Source organism: Trachypithecus francoisi, unplaced genomic scaffold, assembly GCF_009764315.1.
Source record: "Trachypithecus francoisi isolate TF-2019V2 unplaced genomic scaffold, Tfra_2.0 Lachesis_group0, whole genome shotgun sequence".
NCBI lineage: Eukaryota > Metazoa > Chordata > Mammalia > Primates > Cercopithecidae > Trachypithecus > Trachypithecus francoisi.
In genome coordinates, this window is record NW_022681453.1 from 145,129,128 (window position 1) to 145,141,221 (window position 12,094).

At 38.6% G+C, this 12,094-nt stretch overlaps 1 protein-coding gene across 5 annotated transcripts in view; it reads right to left on the reverse strand.

The window, feature by feature from the left end:
- Positions 1–4,480: 4,480 nt before the first annotated feature.
- AGTR1 (angiotensin II receptor type 1) overlaps positions 4,481–12,094 on the reverse strand; it is a 45,464-nt gene continuing 37,850 nt past the window's right edge. For all 5 annotated transcript variants that reach the window (XM_033212379.1, XM_033212377.1, XM_033212376.1 and 2 more), the window contains 2 exons: positions 8,620–8,717; positions 4,481–6,494 (listed from right to left, as the gene is read on the reverse strand). In XM_033212379.1, the coding sequence (XP_033068270.1) occupies positions 5,368–6,447 (1,080 nt within the window). In that variant the 5' untranslated portion in view covers positions 6,448–6,494; positions 8,620–8,717 and the 3' untranslated portion in view covers positions 4,481–5,367. The remainder of the gene's footprint in view (positions 6,495–8,619; positions 8,718–12,094) is intronic.

Below are 12,094 nucleotides of genomic sequence, written 5' to 3' on the forward strand. Positions count from 1 at the left end.
GATAGTATAGTAGCCTCAGCCTCCTCTCACTGTTGGTCCGTCTATATCACCACACCTCTTCCCCCTTAACACACACTATTGAATGTGCTGGCTCTTACCATCTCATAAGGAGACATATGGAAGTGGGGTAGCACTTGTGACCCCTTATTAAGATAGGGACCAATAAGTTTTGGGATGTAGACGGTATCACTCCTGCTGGGTGGCCAATGGATGATGCACTGGCCACTATAAAAGGGAAATTCTTATCGATCATAAGCAGGAAGAAACACTTGCAAATCTTAGCTATAGATCACTGTATTGTGGTCCCTTGATTGGAGAGGAGTGGGCAGGGATATAGCTGGACATAAGATGCAGGTAGAATCAAGGACTCAAGCATCTCCAGGGCTCTCTTGCCTTTTCTATTTACTTCACTCTGCATGCAGACTAGCTTCTTCCACGTGGTGAGAGATGTGGCTGGTTTTGGTATCAGCCTTACATCCCAGAAATGCCAACACTGGGGCCAACTCTTCATCAGCATCTGTTTGAAAAATCCTCATGAAAAGCTATGATTGGTCCACTTCAAGCCTGGACCAATTAACTGTGGCCTGGGGATGGAGTTAGGTAGGAAATGGTTCATTCTGAGGTGGTGCTGTCCCTGAGTGGGGCAGAACATTCATGCGATGAGGGGAAAATGGACACTGTTCAGATGGTTCCATGGGTGTTCACTACACAAGTAGACAAGACTGGATATAGTTACAGATGTCATATGTTAACTGACTCAGTTAAATTTTGAATTTGGAAAATTTGACTCTCTGATCATTAGCTCCAATATACAGTCATACAACCTGAACTCTACAAAATCCATACGGTTAGGGCTTGGCCCATACTATTCCATCTACTGTTCATGGCTTCTTCCCACCCTAATATTTGGGTTCCCTCTTCCTCTAGTTGGTCTGAGTCCAGTGGATCCAACATGGTCCTGGGGCCCTGAACATCTGTGTCGGCTCTCCTATGAGGTCTGAACCCTGGCCTTGTGGGCAGTGTGTGGCTGCTTCCAGCCTCCTGTCCACTCAGCCTCTCTGTATCTCTCTTGCTTTTGATTTACTTTCTTTACCCTCAGGTATCTCACTCTTCATACCAAGTATCTGAAATTCCTTGAAACCTGTTTTCTTCACTCACTACTTTTGTGACCTGCTTCATCGTATTTTCTCTTCTTGGGCTTCCTAGAATGGCACATATTGCTGGAAAAAAATGCACCAGTATACAGAGTTATGAAACTGAAAAATCTGTGGTATCAAAACTCTGAGAGTTTTTCCATGATTTGCAATCAAGCTGCTTCTCACTTGGCTCTCCTTCAAACTGCTCACAGCAACTGAGCAACACGTTTATCCTACACGCTAAACTGCTATATGTTACACAACACTTGTTACCCAGCACAGAGTAGGGAAACAATACAACACTTATTAAATCCATGAATGAGTGAATTATTAACTAAATAAAAGTCTTCAGGCTGGGTGCAGTGGCTCACACCTGTAATCCTAGCACTTCGGGAGACTGAGGCAGATGGATCACCTGAGGTCAAGAATTGGAGACCAGCCTGGCCAACATGATGAAAACCTGACTGTACTAAAAATACAAAAAGTTAGCTGGGCATGGTGACGGGCACCTGTAATCCCAGCTACTCGGGAGGCTGAAGCAGGAGAATCGCTTGAAACCAGGAGGTGGAGGTTGCAGTGAGCCTAGATCATGTCATTGTACTCCAGCCTGGGCAACAAGAGTGAAACTCCATCTCAAAAGTAAAATAAAATAAAATAAAATAAAATAAAATAAAATAAAATAGCCCTCATTCACCAAGTCAACTCACCGTACTTGAAAAATGATGTCACTGAAGTCCAAAAAGATGAATTTCCACAGTGAGAAAGAGCCAGCATTAGAAATCTAACTAGGCTTTTTTTCCCCCCAAAAGCGTAGAAGAGGTAAATTTTAATATTACGTATATTGAAATTTACACCTCAGAAGTGGGTGTAAATGGGTGTATGTTGAAGTATATATTTCAATATAAATGTAGCTTTTGCATTCTGTTGGGCACCTAGATCTCTATGGTAAATATTTTTTTCTGTATGTATTTTTTAAATGTACCAAAAATAAGGAGTCTGCCTAACCTGTAAATATGTTCATGAAGAATACATAATGGCATCCTATCCTAACATTTTGGTAAGTAGGGTCTCAACTCCAATATTAGGTTGATCTCACTGAAAACAAAAGAATAATCATCAAGGTTAGTAACATCTATTTCACAAGTGAGATGGGATAAAATCCCAATATAATTTAATGAAATTAAAATGAAAATAAGGCATGGAACATGTTATTAACACCATTATTAACACTTGATATAGGGGATGTCTAAATACAATTATCTATCAGAAATCTTGTCAACTATAACGTATGAAATAGTTCAGCAAGTTTAAAATGCTTACAATCACTTGGATTAAAATGACTATTGAGCAGGGCATGGTGGCTTACACCTGTAATCCCAGCATTTTGGGAGGCTGAGGCGGGCAGATCACCTGAAGTCGGGAGTTTGAGATCAGCCTGACCAACCTAGTGAAACCCCATCTCTACTAAAAATACAAAAATTTGCCAGGCGTGGTGGTGCGTGCCTGTAATCCCACTTACTTGGGAGGCTGAGGCAGGAGAATTGCTTGAACCTAGGAGGTGGAGGTTTCAGTGGGCTGAGATCATGCTACTGCACTCCAGCCTGAGCAACAGAGCGAGACTCTGTCTCAAAAGACAAAACAAAACAAAACAAAAAACGAACAACAAAAACAAACATACAAAAAATCCTCAACTACTGAAAAAGAAAGAAAGAAAGAAAGAAAAAAGAACAGTTATAAAGCTGACCTGGAGGGATTTCCTATAGGATGTTTATGCTATCATTTGGGATAAGGTAAAATTTATTTTTTTGAGGTGATTGTTTGTGAAAATAGTAAAGGACCTTTGGGATGAGTGGCTGGCATTACATTAATGAAATTAAAAATAATATAAATTATATAAGGCATATGGAACCATATTGATTCACAAAAACTTTATATTTAGGAATGTGAGAATAATGTAGTCTGCCTTGTGGAAAGTCTGCACAGTGGCCAAGGCCTCTCTCTGAGGCAACACCCCCTGGCCCACAGCGACCATCAATTATTTTACGCATAACTCCAACCATTTCGCCCCAGTTTATTGGGCTGTTCAGTCTGCCCTGTATGAACTTCAGGAGCTTTGACATCCTTTAGAAGAATGAAGCAACTGTCCAATGGGAACAGAAATGTTAAAGTACAATTTTCAGGCACAATTGCATCCTGGCCCTTGCATGTGGCAACTGGATCCTTATAGTCAATCTCTCTTTTCTGCTTAAATTTGAGCTGGGTGTGGTGGCTCATGCCTGTAATTCCAGCACTTTAGGAGGCCAAGGTGGGAGGAACACTTGAGGCCAGGAGTTTTGAGACCAGCTTGGGGAGTATACTGAGACCTCCATCTCTATAAAAAGATAAAGAATATTAGCCAAAAGTGGTGGAGCAGGCCTGTAGTCCCAGCTATTCAGGAGGCTGAGGTGAGAGGATTGCCTGAATCTAGCAGTGGGAGGTTGCAGTGAGCCGAGATCACACCACTGCACTCCAGCCTGGGGGACAGAGTGAGACCCTGTCTCAAAAAAAAAAAAAAAAAAAATTAGTAAATACCCCATGCTGACAACAGGTAGTCAGAATATTAAAAAATGTTCATACGTGTATTTTAGTTGCACCACTTCTAGGAGTATGGGAAATTTCTCAGATTCACATACTTGAATGCTCATCTCAGTGTAATTTATAATACTGAAAAATCAGAAAAAAGCTCAATTTTCCAGTTTGGTGACTAGTTAACTATATCAGGATATGTCCATATTTTGTAGTATTATACAAATATGAAAATGTTTTAGAAAAATATTTAATTGGGTAGGAAACTACTATGCCATGACATTAAGTGAAAAATCTGTATACAAAGTACTATACACATCATGACTTCAATATCAGGATAGACACATGTATGTGTGTATAACGAATGAAAAAAGTAGAAAAAAAAGTTCCCAAATGTTAAAATAATGATTTTTGACTGGGGAAGCTAAACATGACTTTTATTTCTATGTTATTCTATATCTTCTAACTTTCCTGCAATGATAATATATACAACTAGAAAAATTCTGTTATTAAATTACTAGTAAAATAATGTATTGTTCTAGCATTATAGCAAGAGTTAATTTTTTTCTTTGTTATGTGAAAAACTGAAAAACTCAAAACGATGTGTTTAACAAAATGTTTTTTCTTTATCTTTTCAATGGCAGGATAAAAAATCTATAACCAATAGTATTAAACTATCAGTTGTATCAAAATTTAAATAAAAATATATTCATACTCATTCAAGGTAGTCTTATGTTAAAATAAATTAGTATCTATTTTAAGTAATGAAGATAAATACATTGCAATAAAATTATTTTATTTTAAAGTAAATATAACTTTGCCAAATTTTAATCAATTAACAGCAGTTCAGATATAGATATACATATACACATATGTGTAGAATATATACTTTTTTAAAACAAGAAGGCATACTTTATGATATATAATCTTTTTACCACAAACTATATACACTTCTCAGATATTAAATCAAACTAATATACTAGGAAGACACTACTACTTGGGACCCGCGCAGCACCTTTACAAGTAGCTTAACTTTTATATGTGACTTTAGTAACACCATTATACAAATAAGCCATCTTACGGGCATTGTTTTGGCAGTGTAAACCTATAAGACACAGGTTGAATTTCACAAAAAGATCTGAAACTTGACAACTACCGCTTAGCAAATCTTTGTACAAAATGTGCAGTAATAGGTGCAAGTGTGGCCCAGTTGCTAATAGCTAAAAACAGGCACAAAAGCTTTACTGCCCTTTGGAAATTGGACAGAACAATCTTGAACTCTCATTTCCTGTTGCTCCTCTAACAATTTAATACATTCTAAATAGCTTTATGTGGAAATAAAAAAATAACAGGACAAAAGCAGACTAGGGAGATTGCATTTCTGTCAGTAACATTTCTCAAATCAACACATTCAATGAGTTTCTGACATTGTTCTTCGAGCAGCCGTCATCTGTCTAATGCAAAATGTGGCTTTGCTGTGTCTTGTTGCAAAGGGAAAGAAAAGCTTTTGTTCAGAGCTTTAGAAAAGTCAGTTCAGTCCACATAATCCATTTTCTCCTTCAATTCTGAAAAGTAGCTAATGCTCATTTGGTAGTGAAGTGCTGCAGAGGAATGTTCTCTTGCTCCTTCTTTCACAAAATTACTTTATGAACAGGTTTCGAACATGTCACTCAACCTCAAAACATGGTGCAGGCTTCTTCGTGGATGAGCTTGCATTATCTGAGGGGCGGTAGGAAAGCGTGCTCATTTTTGTTGAAAGGTTTGAGTGGGATTTGGCTTTTGGGGGAATGTATTTTAGAAGCTGGAGAAAATATTTTTTAAATTTTTTCCCCAGAAAGCCATAAAAAAGAGGATTCAGGCAATTGTTAAAATAAGCTATACAAATGGTGATGGGCATGGCTGTGTCCACAATATCTGCAATTCTACAGTCACGTATGATGCCTAGTTGAATCAATACATCCAGAAAAGTGAATATTTGGTGGGGAATCCAGGAAAAGAAAAAGAAAAGCACAATTGCCATAATTATCTTAAAAATATCATCATTTCTTGGTTTGTTCTTCTGAATTTCATAAGCCTTCTTTAGGGCCTTCCAAATAAGAGTATAACTTGTAAGAATGATCAGAAAAGGAAACAGGAAACCCAGTATATTTTTGGTCAGGCCCAGTCCTATCGGGAGGGTTGAATTTTGGGACTCATAATGGAAAGCACAAACTGTAATATTGGTGTTCTCAATGAAAAATACATTTCGATGGATGATAGCTGGCAAACTGGCCAAGCCTGCCAGCAGCCAAATGACAATGCAGGTGACTTTGGCTACAAGCATTGTGCGTCGAAGGCGGGACTTCATTGGGTGAACAATAGCCAGGTATCGATCAATGCTGAGACACGTGAGTAGAAACACACTAGCATACAGGTTGAAACTGACGCTGGCTGAAGCAATCTTACACAGGTAATTGCCGAAGGGCCAGCGGTATTCCATAGCTGTGTAGACAGCCCATAGTGGCAAAGTCAGTAAAAAGCATAAGTCAGCCAGTGCTAAATTCAAAAGAAAAACACTGGCCACAGTCTTCAGCTTCATGTAAAAGTAAATGACTATCACCACCAAGCTGTTTCCAAATATTCCCACCACAAAGATGATACTGTATAAAGTAGGAATCATGACAAATATGTAATTATGCCTTCCAGCTTTGGGACAATCATCTTGGATTCTTTTAATACCATCTTCGGTAGAAGAGTTGAGAATCATTTTGATCTCCTGGGTCGAATTTGTCACAAACACTATATCAAATGCACCTGGGGAAAATAAAAATAAAATGATAAAAAAAAATTATTGTTGTAAACAAACAAACGAACGTTCATTTCTCAGTCATAAACATAGTAACTCAACTTTTGTCTTAGGAAAAAATACTGGATCATATTTCCTAAGGAAACTCTGTGAACTGATAAAGCCTAAGAATGCACATTTAAATTTTAGAACATAATTGCTTTTGTAGAAAATGGTAAATATCATCCAGAGAAGTGAAATTGGGGTTCTATGTGAATAAACCTATCCTTTTCCTTTTTTCTATAAGTAAATCTTAGTTTTCAAATTGATTAAAAACATAACCTAAATCTTAGAAAATACTACTGAATTAAATTAGTTTTTCAGAAAGACTTGAAAGTTTTTCCTGAGGTAAGGAGGACCAGTTCATTTATCATTAACCTTAGAAGTGTGACACATTCATATCGTATTCTTTAAATCATTTTTTTCCTCTCACAATCTTTACTTAGGTATAAAGATTATAGGTATTCTCCCTTAAGTGGTCAGAATAGCTGCCTTTAGGTGACTGACAAATTGGTCACTGTGGCAATTGATTTAAGAGGGGTAGGAGGTAGGGCTCAACTTTGAGGAACAGGATTTTTTTCCATTGCTTTCCAGGCCTCTGCAGTCAGTAACTACGTATTCTTTAACTTCCAACTCAGTCTAGCAAAAGTGCACAAATCTTCTAACCTTCATATCTGCCAGCCATTTCTGAAGTTAACCCTGTGGTTAACCATTGTGTAACAAAGATGTCAGATGAATAGGTTTGGCCAGGATTGTCAAGAAAGCATGTTTTTACTGAGGGCTTGAGAAAGCAGCAGGTTTTCTGGAATTCTGGGAAGAATCAGATGTTCAGGAATGAACTGCACAAAGCCATGCAAATATTTGCACTGATTTTCTACATAATCAACAGTCAAGCTCTTCATTTATGTGATTTAGAAAATCAACACATTCTGCCCTGGATGAGTCCATCAGGAAGTCCCAGGAAGGAGGCTGAAAGTTCAGCGAGAGTGACGTCACCAAATGTGCTACAGCCACACTCTGAGGTGAAGGTTAGCATTGGGCACAGGCCAGGACAGCTAGGTGAGCAGTGGTACTGGGCACACAGATCCTATTGCTCTACCAGGAGCAGGTCCCCAGATGAACACGGCTGAGCATTCTCTTGTAATAGCATGCCCTGGGGAAAAAGAGCAGCAGAAATAAGACACCACTGCCATGCCAAGCATGGTTTGCTTGGCATTCAGGAGAGCTGAACACATGTTCTTAAAGTAGTGTTCACTTTGGTGCAAAGGGATGCTGTGCAAGGGATACAACTCCAGTAGTCAGCTTTAAAGAGAGAACACACGTGAGGGAGTTCTTAAGTGGCCTCTTCGCCTTCCCTGAGTAAATGAAGTTGTTCTCCCTATGTAAGTTTTTGGTTGCATGTCCTCGTTATTGTTCCTTTTTGGTATCCAGCTTATATAATGCACATCTTTTTCTTCTTTGACTCACGGGGACATTGGTACCCACAAATAGGTGCTATCTACCCTAAATGTCACATCTTTGGTAAAGCCTTCCCAACTTTTCTGAGCCCTTTGACACTTTGGATGTAGGTTTGGTACTTTCTTTTTTTTTTTTTTTTTTGAGACAGAGTCTCACTCTACTGCCCAGGCTGGAGTGCAGAGGTCTGATCCTGGCTCACTGTGATCTCTGCCTCCCAGGTTCAAGTGATTCTCGTGCCTTAGCTTCCCCAGTAGCTGGGACTACCAGTGCGTCCCACTATGCCCAGCTAATTTTTGTATTTTTAGTAGAGATGGGGTTTTGCCATGTTGGCCAGGCTGCTCTTGAACTCCTGACCTCAGGTGATCCACCCGCCTCGGCCTCCCCAAATGCTGGAATTACAGGCATGATCCACCACACCCATCCTTGACACTTTATTGTAATCATCTGTTGACATATCTGTCTTCTCCATTGGTCTGTCAGTTGCTTGTGGGGAGAGCCTGTTTAAAATTTACTAGTGTTTACTTGTTTCCTTGTTTACTGGTGTAGGCCCTGATACCTTCCAGGAGGCAGATGACAAATGTCTCATGAATGAGTGACTGAATGGACAAATGAATGGGTGAGCAGCATAGAACTTACAGCTATGAATGCAGCGTATCGAGACTGATTTCTGTGAAATCACGTGTTGCTCCTTGAAGAGTTTCACAGAGAATACTCAGTGTCAACCTGGGCCTCGCCTTGGAAAAAAAAAACAGAAACAAAAACAAAACAAAATAAACAGGTAGAAAATTCCTTGGTGCTTTTAGAAACTTGTGGTTTAGAAAACAGAAGATGAAAAGAAGAAATAACAGAAACTAGGGCTAGGCTTTTAGGGAGGTATGACTAGTTCTTCCTCACCCAGAGGATTTCCCTATAGCTTGTAGATTTTCTAGTTCATCTTATTATTGTTTCTGAACTTATGCCAACTTAGAAGTATACATTCATTTATATAAACACATATTCTTTATTAAAAATTAATTAGTCATTAAAGGGTTATGGCTAGCAGTCATTGGTGCCTTAATGTGGATTAATTTACCTATTTGCTATCCTTTTAACCATCTAGTAGAGATCAGCTGGATTTTACTTAGAAAAAGAATTAGTAATGTAAAGGTTAAGGAACCTCAAAGGTTGAAAAGGGCCTGGGTGAACTCCATAACTGAAAATGAGGGCAGAGGTAAATATTTGGTTCAGCTTGGGAATAAGGGCAGTAAAAAATAGAAGGGAGTACATTTTATGCTGTAGAAGCCCTTGGGTGCCCTGTGCTGTGAGAACAGGGAGGAAATTTTCTTCTCCTTTTTCTCTCTCCTCTTGACTCTACTTTGACAGCACACAACTCATGTGGGTTCCATTAATCCTATGTTTGGAGTGAGTAGAATTGTATTAACTAGTCTCAAACTATAACTAGCATTCATAATACAATTTATATGAGAAAAAGTCTGCCTTTGTGAGGATCAATTTATAAGCATGGTTCTGTACTCCAACTCCTTCACAAGCTATCAACCTTTTTTTCAGTTGCCATTGATTCATATTGACTGGTATTTAATATATAAAAGTTTGCTTTGAACAGCTAGGGGATCATCCCTGGAAACTTCGGTGAGTTATTATTACCTTAATGAGAATTCACTTGAAAGAATCTGGACATAGCATGGAATATACCAATTAGAAGAACATTTTACATAAATGTTTGTATAATTACCAGGACTCCCTACCCAATAAGGAAACAAATTTTTTCATACTCCAGGGTAGAGGAAAAAGGGAGAAGTATTTTAGACGATAGAAACAGTGGAAGAAAGCACAAGGAAGAAGCAAGGCAAATAGCACATTCAGTGGGTATTCATCAACTCATCATATATTCACTGAACACCTACTATGTGTGGGTGTCCAGGATGCAAGGGGAATAAAGTCACAGTTCTCCTTTAGGAGTCTAGCCGTGGGGACAGGAGCCTTAAAGGCAGTATTATCTTTAGTGTGTTGAATGTTATATCAAAGGCATGTGGAATACTCTGTGTTTATCACTGATCCAGATTGGTGGGGAGTGTGGGGTTTGGGGGAAGGATGGCGAGAGGGCAGTGGGGGTGAGGAGAGGGATCAGGAGATGGCACCTGGAAATCAGCCAAGGTGGAGTAGAGATGGTGTCATTGCTTGAACTTTCCCCTCCTTACTAATGCCTGCAGCATCATCTATGGGAAACAGCTCTCATAAATTAATAGATATTGCACAACCCTCTTGGGGGTGTGGGATCTGGATGTGCACTGGGTATTTCTAGATGGGAGGATGACATAGGTCATTTCCCAGTCTGCACTTCTGCTACTGATAAGCTTCCCTCGAGAAATTTGTTTCTAAGCAAAGAAATAAAGATGGGACTTTTGTGATTGGCAGTTACTTTAGATTGATGATAAATGACTGGGAAACAGTGGGCCTCTTTTTTCTTTGAAGCTGAACAGATGCTGGTTTGGTGGGAAGTCGAAAGAGAGAGAGATGAGATTGACTAGAAAAACCAAATTTGTGAGATCTAGAAAGCAGCTATGCTTCAGTCACATCCTGCTTCTTTTCCCAGAAGAGTTATAGGCAGGTAGAACACTGATTAAAAACAAAGGAGGATCCACCTCTTCCTATTTTTCCTATTTTTGGTCTTACTATTCCTTTTATCCAAGCTCTGTGGGTTACATGAATTCCATAGTGCCATTTCCCCTTAGGGAAAGGAAGATGAATTTGGGGTTGGAAGACTTGAAATGGAATCTTCCTTTGCCACATACACATCTGTGTGGCTCTGGGTAAGTCATCCAATTTCTCTGAAAATGACCCTCAGTTTTTTTTTTTCATCTGTAGGAAACAAGAACAGTGATATTTATTGCACATGATCTTTGTAGAAATAAAGTGAGATAATGTGAAAGCACTTGGTATATCTTTCAAATAGTGCTTAATGAATATGTTTTACTCGAATCTTTACTATTATTTTTTGAATGCAAGGCAAACATTGACTCAGAACAGCCACAGGTTAAGAAAGCATGAGAGTAAAGAAAAATGTTTATCATAGGTAAGTTCCTTCCGTTGCCATTAAAAGTCTAGAAATTCCAGGCTGCTGTTCTTTTGAAGTATGAGTGAAAAATAATCTTAAGCAGCTGAATAAATTTGCCGTGAGTCAGGTGGGAACCTAAGTCTGTGGCAAACATAGGTGTTGGCTCATTGTGGCCAAACCACATTTATTTAACAATTGCTTTTGTAAGAGTTACCTTACATCCTTCGACAGCTTTCCTGGTTCTTGAAGCATAAGAACGAAGATTTTCTTTCCTTTTTTTATTGTAAGAATGCTTTCCCAAGACTTTTGATTAGAATATTAATACCTTCTTAAGCTTTTAGGCAAGCCAAAACCAATCTAATTAAATTGTTCATTACAAGCTCTTTTTAAAACTAGTTTGCAATCTAAAGAAAAGAAATTCCCCATAGTGTCCTATGATAATAAAGAGAGAACTAAAAGACCAAGTAATTATATTTTGGAATAATCTTCTATCAAAGTATCTCTCTCAAGCATCAAAAAGAGCAGGCCAATGTTTGTAAGCCATTTGCGTATAGTGCTGGAGAGCTCACTAAACCATCCTGTTCAATAAACTATTGTCTTTATTGTTCCTATTTTATAATTCAGACGTAGAAAACAACTGTTTCTGCTCTTATATTGCTTCTCCTGCCCCCATCCGCCAAGTAAGGCCACAGGAAATAACTGTTAGGTATTCACTTGTGAATTCATTGACTCATAGAAATTGGCACTAATATTTTTAGGGTTTTTACTCGTTTCTTTTTCAGATCTACTTGTTCTTATTTCTTAGCCCTCTGTTCCTATTTTACGAAGTCTACTTCTTCTTTTATTTTCCTTAACATTTTCAATATCTGTCTGTTAAGAGCCCCTACCCAAATGCTTTACTATTTATAGTTCCTCCGGTATAAATTCTATTTATTGCACCTATGGACACTGTTTCTTGATAATGGACTTTTGCTTAGGTTTTGTAATCTTTGACTGTGCTCATTTTTGGTGAGAATTAACTTGCTTGGGAAGACTGAGTGTCTGGATGATGGTAGC